General features: G+C 40.7%; 1 protein-coding gene across 1 annotated transcript; it reads left to right on the top strand.

The window, feature by feature from the left end:
* The first annotated feature begins 748 nt into the window (after nt 1-748).
* Nucleotides 749-22293, top strand: blmh (bleomycin hydrolase). Its single transcript, XM_086260938.1, has 12 exons — nt 749-905; nt 2942-3139; nt 6520-6629; nt 7307-7448; nt 7700-7788; nt 7905-7997; nt 14675-14830; nt 14937-15095; nt 15189-15256; nt 16014-16131; nt 16418-16484; nt 21987-22293. The coding sequence occupies exons 1-12, from the start codon at nt 896-898 to the stop codon at nt 22133-22135; spliced, it is 1359 nt and encodes a 452-aa protein (XP_086117064.1). The 5' UTR covers nt 749-895; the 3' UTR covers nt 22136-22293.
* The last annotated feature ends 4853 nt before the right edge of the window (nt 22294-27146 follow it).

Genomic DNA, 27146 nt, shown 5'->3' with positions numbered 1-27146 from the left:
TTACACATAAAAAATACACAGAAACACTGGAAATCAGTTTTTGGCAGACAATCACTTTTTGGCACAACACCTGCTAAGTCCTATGTGACGCTTGTGTCGCTAAAAAAGTGCTGCACGTGATCTTATTTTGAAAACCGGACGTTTCGTATGCGGTAAATCTTTCAGTTTTAACTTTTGGGAGCGCTTGCTTATCTTCCACAGTGCTGTGCAGGAAATACAGAGGAAGTGAGAAGGATGCTTCCTTTTGGAAAGAAACTAAAAAAAAAAAAAAAACTACAGACGCCAGTAGTGAGCGTTATTACTTTAGTTTAATTTTGCCTGCATTTACAGCTGAGGTTATTATTCATGCGATTTAGCTGAGAAACCCACAGAGGCTGAAAATGCTGGCTAAAGTTGAGTATATCTAATGTTGTCCCTTTCTCTGTAACATGATTTGCATACATGGGCAAAAAGTGTTCACACTGAACAATTACTCCTTTGTAAGCTACTAGAAGGAAATGTTGACTAATTAGGAAAACAGTGTAAAAATATTTGTTTTATTTCCTTACTTTGTTACAGATAACAGCTTTTTATTTTTAAGCTAAATTTTGAGTAGAACTACACTAAACTAAGTTAGATTTTATATTCTTGAATAAATAAAGAGTAAAATGCGTGCAGTAGAGATGTAAATGTGAGCAGGGAAAGGGACTGTGCCCTTATAAAGTATGTGAATCGTCTTCATGAGCTAATGTTGTCTGCAGTTTTCAAACCCCGCCCAGCCGCCACGTCAAAGACTTAGCCAGGAGTCCATAAACGAGCGCACCCCGTGGTCACACTGACAGACTGTCGGTGAGATAAACAAAGAGCCGGCGACTTTCCTGGACAACAGTTGACGCTCCTCAAGCTTCTCGGCAACATGGAAACTGGTAGGTTGAATGTCACTGTGTCCCCTCTCAGTGTTTGTGGCTGCCTGGATGAGTGGAGCTTGCATTTGGTTGCAGGAGAATGACAGCTGACCGAGCTAACCCGTTAGCATTCACTGCGTTAGCATGCCAGCCTGCTAGCACGACTTTATGCCGGCCATCCCTCTGTGAGCTAGGTTGACAGTTCACCCCCCGACGGGTTATGGGGTTGTCAGCACGGTGCCAACATCACAATCTTAAATACATTAATCTTGCTCCTCTGCTCAGGCGTCAGGAACTCTTTCCAGGAACGGGATTTATTAGCCAGAGAGTAGCTAGCTCGTCTTGGAAATGCCACAGTGACTCTTTAAAGTCGTGGCCATTCATGGAAGTGAGAGTTCTGTTTGGGGAACCCTGCTTTTTACCAGAAAATAGAATAGTTTCATTTATTTTTCAGTAGATCTCAATAACCACCCCAATCAGCCGAGGAATACTCCCTACTTTGTTTTACAACTCTTTTTATGCTCATGGGCAAAGGTTGACTTTTGAACTTGAACCTAAGGTCTGTGTTAGCCAGCTGCCCTGATTTACACAGCAACATTTAACAATAAAAAATACGTTGAAATTAAACAAATTAAAAACATTAAGAATTTCAATATTGTCTTTTTTTTTATTGTGAAGCTGACAGCAACAATGACCACCTCCTAAGCCTGTTTCCTTTTTTTAAAAGTCTGTATTCCAGCTCTATGGAGCAGTGATAATAAAGTGCTTGGCTAATGTAAAGCCAGCTGTAAGAGCACTGGTGTGTAAATTTGCAAGTCACCCTGGCTGCCTGTGCTTGGCCCCTTTCCATAGAAAGCCACCCTGATCTCTGTCCTCACCATTCATGCACTCAGTTGTTGGCTAAAAGCCTGGCCAACTAACTTTGTTTGGGCTGAGTCTTTCCCGTTTCTTCACACACAGGTGCACACACTCCTATCAGATATCTATTTAAATAAGATGCTGGCTTTTACTATTACATGCTGACCCTTTGACACATGTCCTCCTCATCTATCCATACTGATCAGTGTCATAACTTTTAGCTGTTGTGGCTTAAGGAAAACCGTGTTGCGCTGACACATGACTGAGGCCGCACTCCCAGAATACTCTTTGCCTTAGGCTGGCTTCTACATTTTTTTTTCTCCCATTTTTCTTTTTTTGATAACGCAGCAGCTAATGAGATTTGACACTGTCCTAATCTGCAATGGTCAGTGCATTTGAGCTTTGTGTTGATGGAAAATAACAGAATGCAGCTGAGCAAGAGATTTGAACTCGAGGCAGCATGCATGACTAGGCAATGTCCCTCTCAATGTTTAATTGCTCTATGCTGTTATTTGACGGAATAAAACACACACACACACTAGTGCCAGTTTGATTCTGTATGTGTGCACACGCACACCCCTTCTTACCCACATCCAGTGGGACTGGACGGGCTTTCCAGTGCATTCCTCTCACAGATGGAGCCAGATGAGTGATCCCAGCAGCCAGCTCTGACCAGCCCTCAGCTCCCTGGGGCAACTTGTAGTAGTGCTACTACAAAGCTTTCTTAATTTTAGTCCTCTTTTGCTGGTACTGCCTCTCCATGTACCCAGAATATTCTTTATTCTTTATCAGAGGGCTAATCTTAATCGTATAGGGTACCTTTTATAGATTTCAATGTAACCTCTGTGTGGACTGTGGAAAAAAGAAGTGAAGCACCAGGCGGTTATGTTCAATAAAGCATATGGTCTTAGTTTATGACTATTGATCTGGTATTAGAGGCATCTTTCTGACATCTGAGTGCATGAGTACTCAAAAGATAGCTCTTAAGTGGGAAGTGTGCATGTTTAAACCGCACAGTTGAGTCATGGGAATTGGAGCGGTAGGAAATTCCACTTTTGGATGCAGACAATCTGTCTGAATGTCTAGCCATATTAGCTTTTCTATAATGTGCTAACTTTAGTTGTCCTCCCTCTCCATCCCTTCCTATTTTTTTCCTCTTCCCCATCACACTCCCTGTTTCCCACTTCTTGTTCCTAAAGGTTTGAGTCAAGAGAAGGTAGCAACCTTTGTTAAGCGGATGCGGTCTGAGCCGCGTTATCTGCTGGCCCAGAATGTGTCAACCTGCATCGACCCGTTGGAGGTTTGTCTTCACCGGCAGACTGTACAGGATACTGTGCACATCTTCCAGCACTCTATCCCCACAGAGGGCAAGCCCATCACCAACCAGAAAAACTCAGGTAGGACATGATGTAATACAGTTGCATACACATGTACTCTGCACAAGATGCATGTTTAAAGTGTTTGTATTAGCAGGGCTGAATGGCTTGGGTAAGGTGTTCCTGAAATGCCATGTTTCAGGGGGGACTGGCCATCGCCCAAAAGGATTCAAGTTTCCAGCCACGTGCCCTTCACAGTGCCAGGTCGATGCCAAAAGTGATTTTTGAAATTAGGGTTGTTCAGAAATCAGTTTTGATTTATATCATTAAGGAACTCATTAGCCTGGAAAGCTTTAGAGTGTTTGCTGAAGAACCCCGTCCTCATAGCAAAAAATGGCGGGAGTTATGAGGTGCTAACTACGGCACCCCTGTGCCACCCATGTGCCATTTATCCAAAACTAGTCAATGATCAGCCGGGGGCCGCCTGATGCTTTATGCTCTTCTTTATGTGTCGGGGTGCCACTTATTGTCTGTTTCATTTAGAAATCATTCCCATTTTTAGTTTTCATTGTCATCTTTGAATCCGCCACCAGTCATAGATGCTCAAAATGTTTACACCTTGTTTGATGGTGATAAATAAACTTCTATGTGCAAAATATTTAGCAGTAACTTAAAACAGTTTGTTTTATGTGTTTATTTTTAATATCAAGAACGACGTGGATAATTTCTACATTTGCATTTGGGTGTATTATTCTGTACCTGTCAGTCAACCCAAACAGCTGCTTAATAGAGCAGGGCGATATGGCCAAAAATATTTATCACGATATATATTTGAAAATTTGCAATAACGATATAACTGACGATATAATTGATGCGAGACAAAATACAACTCCACAACATTACTAGCGCAAAAAGACAACCTTCCATTTATTTTCACTTAAACAAGAAGCTGGTTTTTATGTACATTAAAGCTTTATAAAAATTTAACAGTGCAAATGCAAATTCCTTGCTGAAAGTTTAACCAAAAGGCATTTCCAGTAGAAATGGGCTGACATATCCTGAGCATAACCATGTATAATATCACTGAAGTTAAAAAGAGGTGCTTTGCAACATTAAACTGCAGTGTGCAGTACGTATTTTTCGGACCATGAGGTGCACGGGATTGATTATAAGGCACATTAAGTGAAACAAAGCAGTCAGATAAATCAAACTTTATTAAACTCATTCTTCTTGCTTCCTCCACTTCTGTACCATTGATTCATTAATGTTGAATTCTCTGGCAGCTGCTCTGTTCCCATGTTGTTGCAGTATATTAATGACTAACCTCGTATTGTGGATGGATTATCTCAGTTGTTCTCCTGACTGAAGTTTGGTCCGTTTACAGCATCCTGCCATGCGATTGCATTTGTCTCTAACCATGAGGAACCTTCACGTTAACTTTTATAAGTGGAAAAGTGTTAGTGTTCGTCCTCCAGCTTCACTGTTTATGTTATGCTAAGATAGCTGTGTCGCTAGCGATCACGTAGCACATCCTTATATACCAGCTAGCCCAACTTCAGTAACCCTACAAACGTCACTGCTGTTTAGTTTCCTGTCTTCATTTATGTTGGAAGTGATAGCAGAGAAGTACGTTTGATTTTTTTTCAGAAATCTCTCAGTCAGAACATGCTATATCATGCTTAGGTAACTAGCGAGCTAACTTCCGCTAGCTTGCTGCTAACTTCTAACTCCGTTAAATGTAATAACTTTTGTTTTCATGGATGCCTGGAAGTTAAACTTCATAGTTACAGCTGGTAAAGCAGCAATGCTGATCGTTTTATTAAAGATGAAAGAATTTAGACAGTTTTTAACTCTCAGTGCAGCGTTCGTTTGACCTGAAGAGGGGGGTTTAGGACCCAGATTACTCCCAGATTTAAGAGCATCTTAGTCCGACAAATACGACAATAACGACGGCCGCTTGCATGTTCTGCAAAAAAAAAAGTGCTTTGTCGTGTATCTGACGGACAAACACCAAACCAGTTCCACATCACTGAAGTTGTACCATTTTTACAAACCAATTCTGGTTCATCTGTTTCACTCAACAATCGGCCATGTGCGTATGAAAACAAAGGCACTGCGCATGCGCGTTTTACTCATATTCTATCGCGATATTTCATTTTCCTATCATTGTCTAACATTATACCGGTATTACCGTGAACGGTATAATATGGCCCAGCCCTACTGCTTAACACACTGAATTTAGTAATGTTGTATATTTGTCCTCACAGCAACATTTTACAGTTCAAACCGTTGACAGTTGGCGCACACCGGTTAGTGATGTCATTTCTGAAGCAAATAACACTTTATTTTTCCTAACATATAATTTGATTGCAGTTGTACATGACAAACGATGAATAGACATGGCTGGATATTTGATTAATTATTGCCAGGAGTGGGAATCACAGTCTTAACTCAAGATATGACAGTAATACGTAGCCGATGATAATAATAATGCTATGATTACACAGTGATTCTGTAATAGTCAAAACATTACAGCTGATTCTTTACGGTATCGGTGTATTGTGACACAATTATCTGTGATATTTACTCAGATAAAAAACAGATTTTCTATGGCAACCTCTAAAGGGGGCAGATGAAAGAAGAGGGTTTGACCTGTCGTTTAGCTGGACTGGAAGCAGCATTACTTTTTATTTCCTTATATTGTCAGAGGGAGTGTGTAATGTGGAATATATACTGTATATTAATCATTGCTGTGGTTTCTCTGCATGTATGTAAAGTACGCCACACTCCCTCTTTCAGAGCTTCTGTCATAATTTATAGTTTTTGCATGAAATGTAAAATTTGCATTGTGTTTACATATTTTTCTCACTGAAATAACAAGTTTATTTTCCCCTTTTTAGCATGTTTCACTTGCACAGTTTGGCATTAACCTCTGGTGGGTCAGCTGACACATCTTTGGGTTGGCTTGTTCTACTATGTGGATTTCAGCACCTCACAGCCTTCATGAGAGATCCAGCTGGAATGACTCATGTGTTGGTGGGGATGGTGTGGGCTACCAAAGTTAGTCTTGCCTCAAAAATAGATTAAATAAGAAAGAAATTAAAGCCGCATTAAAAGAGAAGGCTGCTGTTTAGAAACGGATGAAGCCGTGTATCAGCCCCTGTTGACAGCCATTGCTGCCCTTTAATTTCAGCATTCAGCAAATTGAAAACCTTAAATTTCCACCCAATTATTAATTAATGAACCACCCAATCGGTCTCAGCTGCAGAAATCCTGGTCCACTACAGCCCTGTTATTCATTGAAGGGAAGGGATCTAATTAAACAAGCGATCCTAGTCTTTCAGGGTTTTTGTGATACTTGTTATCATCACAAGCGCACAAGGATGGCTTTATATTGCTGTTTGCGCATTAAGCCTTTACTAACCTGCATATTTCTAAATCTGTTTTCTCTTAATCACTAGGGAGATGTTGGATCTTCTCGTGCCTCAACGTCATGCGACTGCCCTTCATGAAAAAGTTTAACATAGAAGAGTTTGAGTTTAGTCAGTCCTATCTATTTTTCTGGGACAAGGTAAGACACACAGTAACACCACATATTGGTTATGGTTGTGGGCTTTTTCACTCCTTTACTATTATTATTATTTTGGTACATTTCGGTGATGTAACATTCTGGTAAATGGATGGTTTTTGTTGTTTTGGAGTTGGGACACTGCGTGTGCATGCATGTGCCACTGGTGTGGTGTTATTATGCTGCACCTTTTCTACTATACAGTCATTGTCCCACCTAAAACCCCCTTTTGTGCGTTGTTGTCAGTGCTCCACCCGGACCAACGTCACGGTGACTCCTTGTTGATTTTTTTTTTTTTTTAAATGCCGTCATCGCTCTCTTTTAAACTGTGTGTATTTTTAGCAGGCCCATCATAAACACACCCCTTCTTTGTGGCAGGTGCCAGATATGGGAGCTTCAGCTACTGTGGTATTAGTAGTAAACAAAGAAACAGTAAAACTCTCCTTAAGTTATCAGCTATTGCATTAGATTTTTAACTAATTTCAATAAAGTCTTAAATGAAAACTAATTTTAACAAATTACAGTTGATGACAGTAGCTCTTTAAATATGTAATAAGTCTAATGATAGCTGAACGATGCCTCTCTGGTACCTTTTTTTTTCTTCTTCTTTGGTTTTGTTTCAAGTCTCATGTGGTCGACTGTCTACTTTGACAGTCTCTGTTTTTGTTGTTATCTCTCAGATCGAGCGTTGTTACTACTTCCTTCAAGCCTGTGTGGAGACGGCACAGAGGAAGGAGCCAGTGGATGGACGCCTGGTCCAGTTTCTTCTCTCCAATCCAACAAATGATGGAGGGCAGTGGGACATGCTGGTCAATCTCATTGGTTAGTTCTTATCATTGCACAGTGGTTCATGTTAAGTTCATTGAATAACCTGTTCAATGAACTTAACATTGAATAGGTTAAAAATAATATATTAATTTTAATATATAAAATTAACTAGAATAGTGATCCCCAGTTAATTTCATACTGGAAAGTGAGCTTCATTGGATTTAAAATCTCTGGCCTGTTATTGTCTTAAAAATAATATTATTTTTATTATTTAATTAAGTTTTTTAATGTTGTGCTGTCTACAGAGAAGTATGGCGTCATTCCAAAGAAATGCTTCCCAGAGTCACACAGCTCAGAGGCCTCACGCAGAATGAATGACATCCTCAATCATAAGGTACTTTTGCACACTTCCTTCAGTTCAAAGCAAACGGAGCTCACATATGTGTCCAGCTAGAAGTCTCATAATGCCAACGAGCCCATCCTGACTGTTTACCTCATGATGTGTTGCAGCTGAGAGAATACTGCCTAAGACTGAGGAACATGGTGGCCAGCGATGCCAGTAAAGGCGAACTGTCTGAAGCTATGGACAGCATGATAGAGGAGGTGAGGCTGAAATCGCATGTGCAGTTTCTTTGTTTGCTTGTGTTTTTCTCAGAGCACTGCAAACTTTTATAGGATCACAGTTTGTGCTTGAACGAAGGAACTTCTGAATAAACGTGGGACCTCTAGAGCCAGGCAACTGCTCTAGAGGTCCCACGTTTATTCAGAAGTTCCTTCGTTCCTCAAAGTGTGCTACTTCCCAAAAATTCAGGAACTCTAAGGGCTGAGTTCACCTGGCTGAATGCCCAGGCTCTTTGCTAGGTGGCAGCGTCATATACCCTCTCAGCTACCCCAATACCTCCAAAAATAATTTTTCAGGTAAAAATAAAAAATACAAATGGTTAACCAATAGAAGAGTGTGTGAAAAGCCATTGTGAGTTCTCAGGTACATTTTACTGACGAGTTGTGTGTAAGCTCCGGTTCCAGTCTACAGCTCTAATTTTTTCTTTTCACTCAGTGTTATTTCTTCTTATTAATTGATCAAGCTTCATTCATCAGCAGATTTAAAGACATGGGTTTGAGGGGGTTCTCATCTTTAGTTGATCAGAGTTGTGACAGGTGGACAGATTTGATGGCTGCAGCAGTGGAAATAAAAGCAGAAGGGTGTAAAAGAGAGCAGAAGTTGGTAGTTCTGTTGTAGTTTTAGAAACGGGAAGTAAGACCTGCAGAGACACAGAAGTGTCGAAAGCGAATGGAAAATGTGCAGCTCTTGTAACATTGTTCCACTTTTACCAGAAGAGGGAGCTGTCAAATAATACATAACTGAGATGCTCAGAGCAGGCTATATGTATTCAGTGTGTCTATGAACAATTATTGTTAGATTAAACATTACCTGGTGATGTGTTCAATTTCTATATGAAGTTGTCAGCAACTTTTAATTTATTACAAAGCAATAGTTCCAGTTTGTGACATCTAGTATGTAGGTATCAAAATTTCCCAAGTCCAATAAGAGAATTTGAGATTTTTAAATTCCAATGATAAATAATTGGTTTTATAGAAATGCATTTATAATATCCCAGCGCTATAGTTAAACATCAGTGCACGTTGCAGAGACATGCATTTGCAGACAAGGTAAAGGGAGAACACAATACTCTGTCAGCGGTCCCCAACCCCCGGGCCTCGGACCGGTACCGGTCCGTGAGTCGTTTGGTACCGGGCCGCGAGAGTTGAGGCTCAGGTGTGAAATGTATGGTTTTTAATCGGTTTTCAGCGTTATTTTGTTATCGTTTTTATCGTTAACTCGGTTTTCCTGGGTCTTTTCACGTGTGTTATGAATAAATCTTCTAATTTTACTAATTTTATTTTGTTGTATTTATCCGCGACACTTTAAAGGCCGGTTCGTGAAAATATTGTCGGGCATAAACCGGTCCGTGGCGCCAAAAAGGTTGGGGACCGCTGCTGTATGTTTAAAAAAAGTAAACAAAAACAAATGCATTTCTGTTGGCTCCAGGCTCATAACACTGACAACATCTTGTTTATAAATGATTAAGGAAAGGTTTCCTTTAAATAGAACCAGACAAATGTTGGCATTTGTCTGCCGATGCATGATGACTTTTGTTTTTCTTACAGTGCTCATTCACATTTGACTTTTTGTAAAGGCAGTAAATGCATCTTGGGCCTTTTTTTTTTTTTTTTTTTTTTTTTTTTTTTTCTCTCTAATGTGCAGACAGTGTTTTGACCTACATTTTGTGTTTGTGTCCATTCACCTGCACACTACCTCTCATGTGACAAAGTTGCTGATAGTGATCTTGTTTATGGAACAGTCCGACGTCTAATGCTGGACAGTGATGCTGGTTTACCTCAAAGAGACAATACAATAAAAGGTGTGCAGGCACATGTAAACAAACACATGCAACACGTCATGAGCATAACACGTGTTTAAGGGGGACTACATGTGGTACACAGTGTGCTTGCGTGTGTGCTTTCTGAACACTGGGCAAGTTGCACTATGTTGGTGTGAAGCTTTATTCACGGCTCTTGTGTATGTGGGTGGGTCAATCGATCAATCAGTCAAGCTTCCGTTGAGACAATTGGGTCCGGTTAAGCAGCTTTTGTTGTCAGCTGTTAGGTCGTTTTGTGCTGCTGGCTGTTTGCTTGTTTAAACAGTCGCTCGGTGGATGCCCAGCCATCAACACAAAGACATGTACATCCACCAACACATGCTGTGCAAGAGTAAAGATGGAGGACCGGGTGGGAGGACAGAGGTTTGTCAGCATGTTTGTATGTACACCTGGAAGTGTTTTGTTTTGTGAGGCACCGCACTCATTTCTTTTTATTTATTTTTTACAAAATGGAACCAAATTATTCTGATCGCAGTTCATAATGGGATGCTCCCAGCAAATGCAATAAGGGAATAAATGTTAAATTTCTTTAAACTTTTATTCTGTGAATGGGGTTATACCATAGTTTCTGTATTTGATCATAAGTCTTCTCCATGGTTTGCTGAGATTAGTAATGAGTTTTGCTTTCACCATCATAACAGACATTTGTTTGGATGGTTTACTTGAAGTGTTGAGGTGTCTTTTTATTTATTTATTGCTTATCAGACGAAATTGTATAATGATTCTTATATCTATCCATCCATCCACGTGTCCAGTTCATTGATTATGTTTAAACGATTAGTCAACTAATAACTTTTAACGTCATTGGGTCAGCACATGGGTTAGCACTCGCAGAAAGAAGGTCCTGGGTTCGTATCCGCCACCTGGCTGAGGCCTTTCTGTATGTAGGTATGAGGGCATGTTGTCCATGGGTTCTCTCAGAGTACTCTGGCTTGTCCTACAGTCCATTCACCATTAGCCCTGGGACAGATTGGCACCCTGTCAAGGGTCTACCCTGCCTCTGCCTCGTGACAGCTGGGATTGGCCTCATCCCCATGTTGCTGTAGCTTTAACAACATTCCTAAATAGTAACTCTGTAAATTAGGATCAAGATGTCAAACCTTCGATGACAGACATTTTACCAGAGGCTTTGCAGCCAGTTCACAATACCACCATCCAAGCCAATAGTGAGCCCAAGTTCATGCAGGACAGGCAGGCTTTAAGAAACCTGTGTTTAAGATTAAAAATTCACTGTTTATTTCATCTCGTTTAGAACCAAAACAGTGTTTGTGGACACAAGAACCCTGTGTACCTCCAGACTTCTGTCTGAAAACACAGTGTTACTGCTGCATGTTCATGTGGATTTACATCCATGTGTGCACACGTGTTTCTCAGGATTAAAGTGCCAGTCCTACTTGGGTGCATGTGGAAGTGATGCTGTCCACCCGCCAAACGTGGCAGCTGCGCTTGTGCCCTGGTCTTCATCACCAAGCCCCACACACAGTCCCGTGACAGAAACCCTGGGTCGCTGCTTCTGCTTCCACTTACTGTACCTGGGGTGTGCTTGATTTGAATGAATCTCTTTGCGTGTGAAGAATCAAGTCTTGTGTGTGCGTGTTAACACTGCTCAGGCACATTGACTCAAACCACATAACATTTATTTAAGAACCTTGGCAAAAGAGCCTTAACCCACTTCATAATGCACCTGCAGAAACGGCGTTCAAATCACCACTGTGCGCTGACAGTTTGTCGTTATTGCTGCTAGGATTCCTGTGTCCATACATGCGTTGTTGAGGCAGCCTTCTTCTTTCATGCTCTCTCAGATGTGCATCGGGGTTTCTCTTCTGTCACTTGTGTGGACAAGTAGACAGTACAAAGGCACAATCACTGGAAACTATACATGCACATGCAGCACTTCACACACATGAAACATACACAGATGGTATTCCTCACGCCACCACCGTACCCTTTCCATGCTCCATTGCGTCATGGAATCAGAAACACCATGTGCGGCTCTGCTCTTGGCTCTGAATACAGAGAGAGATTCTTAAGACAAGTCTAATTTACGAGACAGCCATCAACTCGCAGAGGAACCCTCTTACCACAGCTCACACACCCTGCGCTGCAGGCTGTTGGCTCAGTTGATTTGTTGTTCGATGTGGGTGGGTTCCTACATATGTCTTTGTTACCGGCTGCAGTCGTTGCAGCCTCAGAATAGCCACTTTAGAGTTGTCCACCCACATTTCTTGAATTTTTTTTTTTCATGCACAATTGCAGGAATTTAACAATGCCCACATGTGTTGCATGTTTACAAAACATGGAAGTTTAATCAAAACCTCACTCATTTTTATCCAAACTGTTTGCATGGTGTCATTTGCTTACACTCACAAGTCCAGCTTCTAGACAATGGTTATAAATTTATGTCAGAGTAACAACGAGGTGCATGGTTTTCCTCAATTCGGCAAATTGTGCCAATCCAAGAACATTTTCAACCATCAAATGTATGTTTTAACCCTTTACTCCATAAAGATGACTTTTGACGCCCTCCTCTGTATTGTTAACGAAGAGATTTGACACTTGGATGTAAATGTATATCCATAAAGACATGGTTTCTATTCAATGACCATTAGAATAGGGATACGGATTAGCACCAGTAAAGCTGATCACTCTCACTAATTTCTGATGCACACTCATTCATTTTGTTCTGAAAGCAGGCCTGATATGACAGAAACCGCTCAGTTTGTTTTTAAAGCAGAAACAAGGATTGCAAGTTAAAGCTGTTGCTATAGCATGTTACAAATGTGGAAGTATTGACGGCTAAATTAATTTTTTGTGGTTTTTGTACCAACTTTTGTGAATTATTCTTAAACTGCAATGATATTAAATGTGTAAATTGCTTTTTAATCACTTCTTTCAGCTTTTGTGTACGTTTTACTAATTCGAGCCAACTCGGGCCAGTGTCTTCAACACTGGAGCGCAGATGCTATCAAGCATTAGCCAGGGTTAGCCCCAATAGCGTGCATTCGGCTCATTGTTTGTACCAAGACATGCAAACTCACTATGTCACAGAATGGAGACAGACCTGAGGTGGGTCTTCCGCTACAGACTGAGCTGAAAAGAAAGCCGCATGTTGACAAACTCCATCATAATCACTTACAACAGCTGGTTCCTGAAACCTGTTAACAGTTCAGATGTTTAGAATATTAAGATATGAATGACATGGCTGTTGAAGTTAGAATCTAAACACGGATGGAGCCCTGCAGATTTTTATGAACAACGCATGTTGGGTTTAGGAAAGAATCGAGGGGCTTTGGCTCGGATCATTGTAAACTGTCTCAAAATAGGAATTTACAAATCTTTAGACAGTTTAACTCACTGAAGTGGTTTCTGAGAGTCAAATTAGAAAAAGCTTGCAACTTGGAGTTGTGGAAATTAATTTCAAACCTACTCTGACATTATCAAATCAGACACATTACATTGAGATGTGAAAGAGAGAGCCCAATATTTTGCAAACTTGCTATTCTGTATCCCCCCCACCTGTCCCTCTTTCCCCATCACTCGTGCATGTCAGTCACTGAGGCAGCAGGTGTTTCTATATTGATCCTGTTCTCATGTCATTGTCGCTGTTTATTCTCTTGACTAAGGTCTCCTCTCCTCACAGTCGCTTTACTTACATTGCCAGGTCCGATGAGAATGTACAAGGCTGGTGTTAAGGGCGACACTTGCTGTATGTGTCAGGGCATCAGAAAGAAGAAAACTGTAAAGCAAGTGGAAATGTTTCAATTTGTCAGGAGAGATTAAATGCAGGAACCGGAGGAAAAGGGAGTAGAGCCCGACGGGTGTTTTTTAAGACCTAGCGAGTGGATGGACACCCTGGTGTGTCCTCCTGCCCACAGAGCAGTCTAAATAAAGTGGCTGAATTGGGTAGTTCAGAGGTGTGGGGAGCTTAAGCAGATGCTTTTGTTGACTCAGCGCAAGTGTGTATTTTTGTGTGCGTCTGTATTTTTGTGACTTTACACATTTCTGTAACAAAGAGGGGATTGGTTTGTTTGTTTAAGACTGGCCTGAATTTATGCCTTTTTTCCACTATGTGACCATTTCTGGAGTGGGGCTCCTACATTCTACTTTATATAATGGGATATTTAAAATGTGTGTAAAGGTCAGGAAAGCGCTGCCACAGGAGCTAGGTTTCCTTTAGTCCTTTAACACACACACTGAAGCGATACATTGCCAAGGCAATGTGTCACTGTCTAGTGGCCCTCTTTTTATCTGCGGCGAATAATGGTCTCGATACAATGATTAATTTCTCAGTCCCGTATTAATCATATTTCATAGGAAAAGTATGTGCTCAGTCTTGGGAAAAGAACAGAGGATGGGAGTATTGAAAAGCTTAAGGGGGAAATTCCAGAGATAGCTATATCAGGGGTTAGGAGGGCCAGATTGACAGACGGCCCAGTCCAAACAACCTGATTTAGCCCACAAGAACTCACTCTGAACTTCTGCACTGAAGGAAGACGCACATGGTGGAAGGGCAAAGGGGTGTGTGTGCTGCAAATGGAAAAGAATGGAAGCGCAGCAGTGGGAAAATGCAGGGATAATTGGAAGAGGTCTTGGTACTCATCAAGGGTATGCAGGGATGGACAACAGATGTTTGCAAATTAGGAATATTGAATATACAGGCTCAAGTGAAAGCGGTGGCTCCCTCCGTCTCTGTAGTTGAGGTGAATTGGTAGGAATCTCTGCTTGCCTTATTAAAATGTAGAGTTTGCTGAAATGTGCCATGTTTGCTTTAAACTGTCTACAAATGCTAAATAGACTTTAAAGCCAAACCTTTATCTAAACTGTCTTTGTGCTGTGCAGGTTTTCCGAGTGGCCAGTGTTTGTCTAGGCAGCCCTCCTGAGACCATCTGTTGGGAGTACAGGGACAAGGATAAGAACTTCAATCGCATGGGACCGCTCACTCCTCAGGAGTTCTACAGGAAGCATGTGAAACCCCTATACAACATTCAGGACAAAGTAAGTGACCCCCTTGGACACCACAGATGGAGAGCCTGTAGATTTCTGTGGTCTTTGTGTAGCTGTAGAAACTCTGATCTTGTGTGGTTATTTCCTCTATCCCCAGGTCTGCCTTGTAAATGACCCTCGACCCCAGAATCCTTATGGAAAGCTGTACAGTGTCGAGTTCTTGGGTAACATGGTTGGTGGTCGCAGCACTCTGTACAACAACCAGCCCATCCAGCTACTGAAAAAAGCTGCAGCTGAGTCCATAAAGGATGGAGAGGTACGTTGGCACAAGTGGGCACAACTCCAGGCACAGATGTGTGCACAACTGTGATTATTGTTTTGGGTTTTTTTTTCTTTCCACCCATCTTAGGCTGTGTGGTTCGGTTGTGACGTTGGGAAACATTTCCACAGCAAGCTGGGCATTAATGACATGAATGTGTGAGTATAACTGAAGGATGTCCAGTGTACAGTATATGAACAAATCTCCAACAAGTGTTGAAGTAGGGATTTATCTTAAGATAAACTTTGGCATACCAAACAAAGAAACTGGATTTTTTTCCCTTCTCTTACACTTAAGGATTAGAGGAACAGCGGGAAAATCTGTTTTGTTCACTTGACTGTGGTAAAGGTATCTTTAAAAAGCCTTAACAACAAAGGGAACTATTTTTATCTGTGCCACATCTTCATTTGACTGGACCAGACAGCATCTGCTTTTTTGAGGTGTCCGTCTCCCCACGCAGGAAAAGTGCCCATCTTTGCCCTTCGGGTGCAGCAGCAGCAGCATCTGTGTCTGAGTTCCTGGCGCCAGGCTTAAATTTGCCCGCTGAACCAAACCAGCATGGTGCCGAATGTCTGGTTTCATCTCCACTGAAGCTCATCTTTCACACAGATCTCTTCTTGTAACAGTAAATTATAACTGGAATGAGGCTGAGGCTTAATGTGGCCTCATTTCTAGACAGACATGCTCAAAGTGGAAATGAAACAGCGGGCTGCCTTTTTAGCTGCAAAATCCCAGCTTATGAAGGCAGCGTGTTTTGTGGCTTTTTATGGTCATTACATCTCTTCCCACTGTTCCTGTCAGAAACAGATTTTATTATTGTTAAAACATGACAAATCACAAATGCAGTAAACCATTTCTTGTCATAAGTGTGTAGAGGAGCTGGAGTTATCACATGATTTTGTGCATTTCATACAGGTTCAACCATGAGCTTGTGTTTGGGGTTTCAGTGAAGAACCTTTCAAAGGCAGAGAGACTGATATATGGCGACTCTCTCATGACCCATGCAATGATTCTCACCGCTGTCACAGACAAGGTACACTCACACAATCATGCAGTACAGGTATGTGACTGTTTGGTACACTCGTGTGTACATGCAGTACTTATACAAACTGTCCAGCGAGAACACACACACTCAGAATTTCCCAAGGTTTATTGTATGAAAGTCTTGCCGTGTGTTTACGCTGCTTTAATCCGCTGCAGTTTTTTTTGTAGTGCTGTCAATTCCCCCCTTTTTAAGTAACCCCAGCTGTCAGGACACTTTCTTTCCTCTTGTCTCACTGTTATCTCCCATTGTCTCTTGTTCTCCTTCTGTCTCTCAGGATGGAAAAGAAGGCTATGAAAAGTGGAGGGTGGAAAACTCCTGGGGTGACGACCGTGGCAACAAAGGTAACACGAAACCCTCTTGCTGCAGAGCAGAAGCCTGATTTCTTTGATGTGACGCTGATTGTCAGATGTCAGCCTCTGGTCGGGTGATTAAACTGTCATCTTCCTGTTTGTGTTCCTTAAATTAAAAACAGGGTCTTGAACTTGTAATTGGTTATGTTCCTCTTCACCACAACAGAAACGCAGGGGGCCTTTATTTAAAAAAAATAAAAAATAATAAGAGTTATGAAATTTACAGATCTTAAGTTTGACACAGATTATGCATGCTTATTCAAAAAAGGAATTTCTGCTATTGGCTTCTGTCTCATAATTGTGTGCAAATATCTGCACTTCTGCAGGGCAGGTTATAGCAGAGGAAATAAGGAATGTTAGATAAAGCAACACAGCTCACAGGCAACAGTTTAATCTTTCTCTTTGGACTCGAGTCAGGAATGTCAGGCCCTTTGTTGGTCAGCGCTGAATATTTAGGGGCCAAACTATCAGCTAAAGCTAGCTTGACTGTATGTGTGCTTCTCAGGCACAGCTATCAAAAATAGTAATTTCCCAAACATAGGAAATTTCTCATTATTGTCTCAGTATCTACTAATATTAAGTAACGCATATAATACAGAATTTGACTCGCCAAATGTGGAGAACAGTCTCCTTGGACAGACTTACTATGCTCAAACATCCAGCAGGCTGACTTATCTGTCAGATAATTTTTTTTTTACATAAATCTCCAAACACCAGCATAATTTTAATGCATTTTAATATACAGTGCCATGTATAACTAATGTCCATTAGTCTTAGGGGGGCTGTGACCTATCCCAGCTGTCGTAGGGTGAGAGGCAGGGTACACCCTGGACAGGTTGCCAGTCTGTTGCAGGGATACCAGATAGACACAGACTACGTCCACAGTAGCCCGGACAGATTTGAAAACGGCCCGCATCCACACTAGCACATGACTAAAATGCGTTAAAGTCTCCGTGGGCCAATTTAGTTACCAGTTAACATAACGCCACTAACTGCATGTCTTTGCACTGTGTGAGGAAGCCAGAGTGCCCATGCAAAACATGGGGAGAACATGCAAACTCCACACAGAAAGACGCTGGCCTAGTGGTGGAATTGAACTCAGGACTTTCTTGCTGTGAGGCAACAGTGCTGAATACAGGCCCAGCAGTTAGGCATCCAATTGGAAATGGGATGAAATATCCATACCAGCACATGTGATTATAAAGCACATTTTAATGTGCTTTATAAAGTTATTAGAGCTAAAGGTAAATGTTAAAAATAGCTTCTATGCGTCTCTCTAAGGTCTGAAATGTTTCAAAGTGTGTTTTGGTCCTCAGCTGTTGACATGGAGACCTTTTGATTGTCTAACACACCAGAAGCGTACAAAGAATTTCAACTTTTGAACCACGGTTTATTTTTTAGTGGTCTAGTTGTTTTTTGTTTTATTTTTAAACCACATATTAGATTTAATTTTGATAACCTGAGTCAGTCATGGAAAACTGTAGGGTGTCTGTCATTAAGTAGGTTTGGCTTCCTTTATGCAACAGCCCTCCCAACACAACAGGTCCTCCACACCACTGCCCCAGATGACTGTTGCTATGCCCACTATTTTATTTATTTATTTTCCTAATCTTCCTCTGATCTTCTCTGCCTTACCGCCCTGTTACTGAGCTTAGGCTTCCACTCCAAATGATGGGAGAGTATTTAAGGTCAGTGGTGGATCGTCTCATGACACACACACACAGACATACAGTACAAGATGTACACATAACGAGACGCACACTTACTCTCAATATTTGCTTGAACCCACAAACCTTAGTGACTGTTGAGAAAACATGTGAAAACCCCTCAGTCAAATGAAGTGTTTTTCATGCATATCTTATTCCATAAACACCAGCAGATGAGGGGAGGCCAGGGCCCCCAGCCCCTCCACAGCCAAATTAATAAAGTTTTTCTTGTGAAAAGAAAAGTCTGAGAAGTGGAGTTCACTGGGTAATCTGGAGGCTATGTTTGTTTGACAAAAGCTGAGGGGAGAAAAGAAGGGAAGTAGATGTGGAGGCAATTTGGGGAAAATGACAAAGAACTGAAGAAATTAAAGAATAGTGAACAAAAGAAGGAAGCCAAGAAAGAAAGTGCTCGTAAGATTTATAAGACTTGATGTCTCCCTTTAGTCTTTTAATATTTCTTTTAACCATAAAAGGATCTCTCAGGAGAGTTTTAACTTTCCGTTTCCTCCATCTTTAATCCTTCAAACAGACGTTGTTATGACTCTGCTCACTTTACAACTCGAACTTTTTACACCGTTTAAGAGTAATATTTTGTCTCAATTGCTGAGAGTTTAATATGGGTTTAAGGATTCTGTAGATTTGTTATTTTCACCCAAACGGTTATCTGCTCTTTCGTCCTGTAAAGGAAACTAACATTTTAAATTTATAAAACTGCTTTTTACACTATGAAAGAGCCCAAGTGTTTAAATAAATAAACAAATAAATATAATTTTAATATCCATTGATCCATTTATTCTTTTCCACTTGATCATTAATTTATGCTGCAAACCTACAGAAGCTGAAATGACCTTGTTGAGTCTACACAAGTGGCTGACTCCACTGCACACATTTATACTCGTGCACTGCTCTGCAATTTCACCACCAAAGTTTCTCTCTTTTGAGTCGACCCATAGAAATATGCATTGGAAGAAATGACAGTTCTGAATGGTCGGTCATTGCAGGCTGTGCCGTCGTGGCTTGTATGGCTACAAGTAATATGGGTACAGCTGCAGTGTGATTACTCAGGTGGTGAACTCGTGATGGTCAGAAAGTCGAGTGTAGAAGGCTGTACATTTGTGACCCTCAAGTAGGTTTTTCTACAGCAGCTATTTTAAGTGTTGTAAATGTCATTGACAGACGTTCACATGATTATTAATCTAATAAGTAACAAGTGTTTACCCACTGTGTCAGGTTAAAAAGTTGTAAATGTTCAAAAATGTGGCAGCTAGCAGGACAAAATGCAGCATTAGTCATGCTGATAAGGAAAACGGCTAGCTGTTTTGTTTGGTTTTTAAAAAATAAACCATGAAATGAAAGCGAATACACGGTGTATATAGTGTTAGTCATGCTTTTAGGCATTTTGCAGTTTATTTCAGTAGTTAGATTTTGCAAAACGGGATAAAAATGGCTATTTTCAAATGTCTAAATCATTGTCACATCACCTTTTCTCTTTTGCAATATGGATTAAAATCACAGATCCTCTGGGCCAGATTGCGTACTTCAGAATAGCTGAATAGGTGGCTCGCTTACACTATACCCATCTGGTCTGAGACAGGACACTCAGCCTATCCCAAAAAACAAATAACACCCAACATTCACACACACACTATGCCACCCAACATGCGGGTTCCAGGAAGCTCACATCAATACACACATGGTTACTGCAGTGAGAACCAGGCAGTATGCCATGTGAGATTTGCGTACTTGGAAGAACACGGATACACAGCACACACGCCACCCCGATACATTGTTTTGAACTGTGGTTACCCTGACGTCATTGATAAGTCAACTTGACAGTTGGAGGGATGCTCAATTCCGAACACACGAGAAAGGGTGGGGGGGAAGGAAAAAAGGAAGAGCTGGAGCAAAAAGGTGGTATGAGGAAGGGGGGGGGAAAGAAAAGTAAATGAACTTTGAGTTCAGTGTTTCCAGTTCTAATCCAGCTTCCCATATGGGCCAGTTCAGCGCTAGGTCTGAGCTGCTCTGGTTTCACCGAGCTTCTAGCCTCTTTTATTTATGCGGAAGACGCACACAGACATCTTTGATTTTAATTAATCGTTTCAGTATGGGGCTAGATTCTCATCCAGAAAGTGATCAGGTTATTCCAGCATCCTTTCAGTGTAAGCTCAAGGTAAACTCACAGGAATCTGAACTCATTCATGTTGACCTTGTACGGCTGCACACAGGGACACAGGGAGAGGGAAGCAGACATTGTTTGGTTTTATCAGGGTGTGCATGCAGAGCTGATAGCTAAAGTGCAGAATGCATGCCGTACTGAAGGGTGGGATAGTGTGAACTATAACGGGCGGGGGTCCTTCGTGTCTGCAAAAAGCTCTTTTGCCTGTTGAACAATAGTTTAAAACTAAAGAGCACTTAGCAGGATTTCAAACATGCATGCATCAACAAAGTGTGCTGGACCATTCTGTTGAATTCTTCTTCCTCTCTACTCCTCCCCTTGCAATGAAAGAAGCATAACCGCATTATCGCTAGATTAATAAAATAAGCTTTGTATGAGTCTGTGTAGTGCTGTCTACCTGTGAGAATTATTTGGAAATAAGTGGACCCCCGAAAAAGCTAGTATTTGAAGAATTTTACAGCAGCTACTTTATACTAAAACATTTGGTGTGTTCCCATATTCATAAAAATCTTTTTAAAGTCTATATCAGATTGTGATATTGGCACAAGAGATGTTGATAAATAATGCTAACTGGCCTCATTTCCTGAGTTCTGCTAAACAATTTCCATTATCATGCAAGTTTTCCATTTCAATGAGAGAGTAGGCTTCTTATCCAGCTCGGTCTGGGTGTAGCTGCTGCTGCTATTGACAGATGTTGGGAGCTGGATGAACGTGCCATTGTAAAGCTTTCTGATGTGTTCAGCCGGCGCCTTTGGTGCTAAACACAAGAGCTGAAGGAACATTCTACCACGCACGAGTTGGCCTATTATTTTTATGATATTCCTTTATGAAAAAAAACATTTTTCATTGTTTGTGTTTTGGCCGAATTCTTCATTTTCTATTAAATCGATATACTGAAAGATAAATGTTTCAACATGGGACTGGACTCAGAAGGACTGAAGATTCTGGACGGCAAAATTGTTAATTTAACTGTGGAAATGATCTCATCATCAAATGTATAAGAGACGATAGACAATAATGGGAAGCAGTTGTACATCTTTGTTTTTTAAAGCATAAAAATCTAGATTTCAAAGAAAACTGATTCTAAAGAATTGCATAGCATCTTAATAACGATGACCAAAATCGATAGGCCTCACTTCTGTATTTAAAAACCTAGACGGGATTCATGCCAGTGATCAAAATCAGTCCTGAGATGTGTTTTCATGCTTGTGTTGAGATACTTTGGTTTTCTAAAATACATTATGTGTGTGGGTTTTTGTTTGTTTGTTTGTTTGTTTGTTGCTTTTCAGACACCTGTTTCTACCACAAAATATGCAAACCTTCTAGTGAATTTCAAACCTGAAGTTTGGGTGCTGTGACTCTTGTTGTCTGGTTTCACAGACAATTTTGCCATTTTAAACAGTTAAAGCCTTTTTCTATGTGAAAATTGTTTAGGTCTAGGGTTTAACTTTACCTATTATATTGATCTAATTCTTGACCAGAACCTGACGGACATTTGTTCCTTGTTTTGGTAATTTATTGAAAAGAGTCAGTCTTCTGCTGAGTACTTGAATCACAAGGAGAATCCAAGCAGCTGACCTGATGTCTTCTTGTCTCCCTCTGTCTCTGTAGGTTACCTGATAATGACGGATGACTGGTTCTCTGAGTATGTTTACGAGGTGGTGGTAGACAAGAGGTTCCTGACCGATGATGTCCTGGAAGTGATGCAACAGGATCCCATCGTACTTCCTGCCTGGGACCCGATGGGATCCCTGGCATAGCTAGAGAAATCTAGGTTTTAGCCCCACCCTCTGGTCAATTTGACTCCGCCCTATTCCTCAGCTGCTTTTACCTCTCCAACATTTCCCCAACACCTCCTTCTAAAACGGCCTGTACTTCTAGAAAAAATAATAAAGATTTTGTTTTCTTTTTTACCAGACTGCCTTTGTCTTTTGTCTATTTTTTCTTTCTTTCTCAGACTGCTGGAGGTTTATTCTGTTGCTTACACACTGCATGTATCTGCAATCTCAGCTCTGGACTTAATTAGTTGATTAGCTGCTGACAAATATTGTACATGGCCGTTAAGTTGTTTGAATGTTTTTAATTGAAGTTTATGTATTCCATTTTTGTGTGCATGTGTTTCACCAGGACAAAACAGCAGTTCATAGTTAAGTGCTGGAAGTAACACACTAGTAACGCAATCATATCATAACCTCCCGTCCCTGCAATCAGCACAGTGTAAACCAGCCCCTGAATAGCAAACAGCAGTCCAGATTTTTTTTGGACAGCGACGCAGTTTTCAGATGCAGTTGAAGTTTGAGAGACTGAACAAAAATGTTGTATTAACCCTTTGAGAAGTACAGCCAACTCGATGTGAAATTCCTTTTTTTTTTTTTTTTTTTTAAGGGACAGAGAATTAACTGATAACCAAAAATGTTAATTTGTAACACTTGGAAAATCCTTTGCCGGAAGAAAAACCCACGGACATACCAAAAGAGCAGGTGTCCTCCTTTGCCATGCTTCACCAGGGCTTTGCTGCAGCCATCTGTAGAGGTGGGTAGATCAACGTCAACACCAGTATTGGTATTGACGACAATACAAGCAGGACAGACAATAGGAACCATGCTTTGTTTCTAAGTTCAAGATGTAGCCCACTGATTTGTGTTAAATAAATTAATTGTAGGAATGAAGAAACGTACCTCCAAACATGCACTGTGAAAAATGTCTGAAATGTTTTGTATTGACTGTCACGTCTATTTTATTTATAGCCTACAGCACATTTAAACAAAGTCAACACAAAGTGCTTTAGAGGTGCATTTACGTTCCAGGTCTCCAAAAAACCCAGTTCAAAAATGCAATTAAATTTGAAAGCTGCATTTTGTTGTGTTAACTAATTATAGTGGAAAATAAAAATCCCAGTTATCCAGGAGTCATTAAAAGGTGCACAATAGCTACATTGATGATTAGTCCTCTCATAAATCATGAAACGCCGTCCTCTCCCAAATAACCTGCTTTTATAAGTTAATAGCGTCTGTGTCTGGCCCTGTGTTTACTTGCCAGCTGAATGATAGGAAGATTTGCAGTATCGCACATGACTAGCTGTCTGCAGTTTGGGGTTTGTTTGTTTTTTTGTTGGGGATTTTCTCCTTTTTTTGTTTTGCACAAAAAGCACTTTTGCTGATCTTTAGCCGCCTCCTTTCTTTTCCTTTTTTTTCCCTCTCCGCCAAGCTGGTGCTGGTTGAGCTTAGTTCCATGTGTCAAAACAGTGCTGTTCCACAGCTTTTCTGCAGGTTTGTTTCCTTTTGTTGCAATGCCTGTTGTGCCCTTTTTCTTCTTGAGGCTGATAGTTGATTTGCACTTTGTGCTGAACCATCTGTACCTGCTCTCATAAAATCTACCCTTTATGGCCAAACCTCCTTATTTGTTTATACATATATATCCAATTCACCAGTGTAGTTTATCCTTTCAAAAATGGTGGATTTGTTCCTGCTATCTTGTTTTGCTTTTTGCAGCCTAAGGGTGGTGTGTTTCACTTCCACGTTGACCACATGTTGTGGGTTTACAGAATCGGCTTTTAAATGCCACACTGGAAATCAACTCTAGACTTTGTACTACATTTAATTTAATAAGAAATGACAAAAGAATAGCCAGTCCCAGTCCAAAAAATAGCTTTTGAGTTGATTGTCTGACTGCCTTTGGTCCCTTTAAAGGAGGCTGAAATATATTAAAGAGCTGTCCTTTCAAAAACTTACCTTCAATTTTACATGAGTAGCTTCAAACTGAAGCTCAGTGACTTAGTTACATAAAGAGCATAAATACAAACTTGAGTATGTGGTAGTTAACAGCTGAAACAACCAAAAATGTCTGCATCCAAATAAATATGGACCCAGCTGTGACTGTGAATGTGTAATAATGATTTCCTATCATACCTTCTGTCTGTATCCACCCTGACTGCATATACATGTAAAAGTAAAAAAGCTAAGTTAGCAAAATGTATACTTATTCCCACACAGGATACTTGGGTTAAAGATCCACATAAAAATCCAGCCACTTCCTCTGTGCTCTCTGCTCTTCCTGCTTTAAAACACTCCTGTCAAGGTAAGGAGGACCTCTGACCTCCCAGCAGTTGGTGTGTCACAGGGGTTACTACTTGTCATCCTCAGCAGTGTGGCTAAAGCTAAAAAACAAATCAACATCAATACCCTCCTGGTTCCTGAAAGACTCTTTTGGGTGTTTTTGAAAGAGAAGATTCTGAAATGAATTTCATTATGCAAAGCAGTTTTTGTTAACATCTGCATCATACTGTTAGCGTGATGGTTATCCTCATCCAAGCAGAAAACTGAATTCAGAGTGCACTTCCTGAAGGAGATGTAGTAAAACAAATGTGTAATTTACACTGATTTGAGTCACCGTTTAAGTGGCACTGTAGAAAAACACCAGGCTCTAAGGAGCTTTATACACTTTGTGAGGAGAAGGGAAGATCTATAGCAATCCAAACCTTACTGAATATCGGGCTCCTAAAATCAGAGCTTCAAAATAACATTTAACATGTTTTTCTTGTTTTTTATAAGATACCAAACACTTTCTATGATCCAGAATGTATATTTACTTGTATTTAGTTCTTGAAGTTCCAATGCAGAGGCATGCTGGATATTACTCTATATCTGCAGTTCTCAGACACTGGGCGATAATGTCTTATTTAGAGAACTGGTAATTGGCATGTGGTAATTGTGAAAAGTTTGCATCTGGATCAGGGTGATTTCATCCAGGATGAAAAAACCCCCCAAACTGCAGATAAGTAAGACGCATTAGCTAGTCTTAGATTGCACAATGTAGGATTTCCTAATCTAGATCACTGATAAACCAAACTGTTTGAACAACGGGTCCAAGGAAAAACTGCTGGGATGGAGAACACAGACTGACTGAAGGTGCGTAACTGGTACATGAGTGTATTTACTGTGATGCATGTCTGGTTCGGATGAAGCCTTTTATTTTTGCTGCAGGGTCAATAACTCTAGCTGTTGCCACTTCTGCATTTTTCCCTGTCACACTGCACTGCTCACTGGAGACAAATGAGCAGAAGAATAACAATCCTTGAAATATTCACACAAAGGTTAAGCGTGAACTGTTACTCCTACATCCTCCCACCGATCAGTTTACATTTCTTTAATTTATTTTCACTTCTAATAGTTTTATTCCACCCACCCCTTGCCCCCCGCCCTGTCCTGTGTCTGGCACTCCATTTTTCTGGCCTTCACCTGCAGATTATATTTCTTTATAACTATTTCACTTCTACTTACCCCCCTCAGTTTTCTTCCATCTGTCTCAGTCATTTCTGCCAGATGCCTGCAGGTTGACTTGACCCCCACCCAACACACACACACACACACACACACACACACACACACACACACACACACACACCACCATTAAGTCAGATGTGAATTATGGCAACATCTGAGTAGTTTTTGAAATCTGTACACTACAGGAGCTAGATATATCATGTAGGATTTAACCGCTGCCTGTTTATAACAGTCAGCGAATGGCCCAGCACATTTTTCCCTAGAAATCACCCCTCAGAGGAATGGCATTTTATCTGGGTTTAATTTAGAGAGGTGTGTAAATCTTAGCTGGTAAATCTCCTGGTTTCAAAATATGTTCACGAGGGGAGGGCAGAGTAATTATTATTATAGCGATTCGTCTCTGTGTTTCACAGAACTGAAGCTGGGAAGACAGAACTGGCATTAGAAATCATTATTTTCTATCAGTCAGTGTCTGGATTACATTTCCAATGACATTTTCTGGCCTACGACACATTTATACATGCAGCGGGCCTACATTACATTATTGCAGTACCCTATGCAGAGGTATTTGAATGCAGAACTGATTTTTCGTGAGAAAGAAGAAGTGGTTAAGTGTGACAGTAGACAATAGACCCCCTTGTATCAAAGTGTTTTGTTTTTTTTTTTATTTTGTTTTAAAGTGAAGCATTTTTCATTGGTTAATCTGGGCGTCGGGACATCAAACAGCCTATCACGAATCAGCAGGCTTCAAGGTTCAACAGGTAACTTGTTTTATCTCCTGGAGAAGAGTACTGTAGCTTTTGATGGGAGATAGTGATAGTAAAAGATTTCAACACTCAGCACAACAGTTTTATGAAGACAAATTAAGGTTTGTGTAATTTTCAATGTAGACTTTGCGTTTATAATAGTGGGTTATCATCCAAAGGCGGATTTTTTTTTATTATCTTATAGCTTATATTGTCACACCTATGCTAACGAGCTAGCTGTTATTGTTCTTGTGTGAACTAGTCAAATGACCGCAGTAAATTAAGCGCTAAAACTGTTGTTTATTGTTGCGACACATAAACCAGCTGAGTATTTCAGAGGGGTCACAAGAGGGTTCGTTTGCAAACTTGGCCATTGCTTTCAACTTTTGAACTCAGTGTTAGTTATTTCCTCCTTTCATGTATTACAGCGAAAGTGTTACTGTTGTCGAGTTGGGTGGATTTTATTAGCAGGAAACGCACTGTAGATATCTCTGACGTCATAGCTTGTTGATAAGTAACACACCTGTGTGTCTCAGTGGTGGATCTATTCCCTACTCCAGCGTGTTGAAGTATCCTTGGGCAAAATAGTGAAGCCCAGAAGCAGCATCGGATATGTTTGCTCAAGCGCTTAGATATAGAGAAAAAATGCTGGTATGAGAGTGCGTGATAGGCTACAACATCCTTTGAATGCTCAGAGAAGAAACGCTCCAACTCTAAGTACCAGTCCATTTACCTTTAACAGT

This window comes from Aulonocara sp. 'chitande type north' Nkhata Bay, linkage group LG14 (genome assembly GCF_057382095.1).
Source record: "Aulonocara sp. 'chitande type north' Nkhata Bay isolate Kocher_YH1m ecotype deep benthic linkage group LG14, A_spYH_male_GT1.1, whole genome shotgun sequence".
Classification (NCBI taxonomy): Eukaryota; Metazoa; Chordata; class Actinopteri; order Cichliformes; family Cichlidae; genus Aulonocara; species Aulonocara sp. 'chitande type north' Nkhata Bay.
This window is presented reverse-complemented; position numbering and strand designations above follow the sequence as displayed.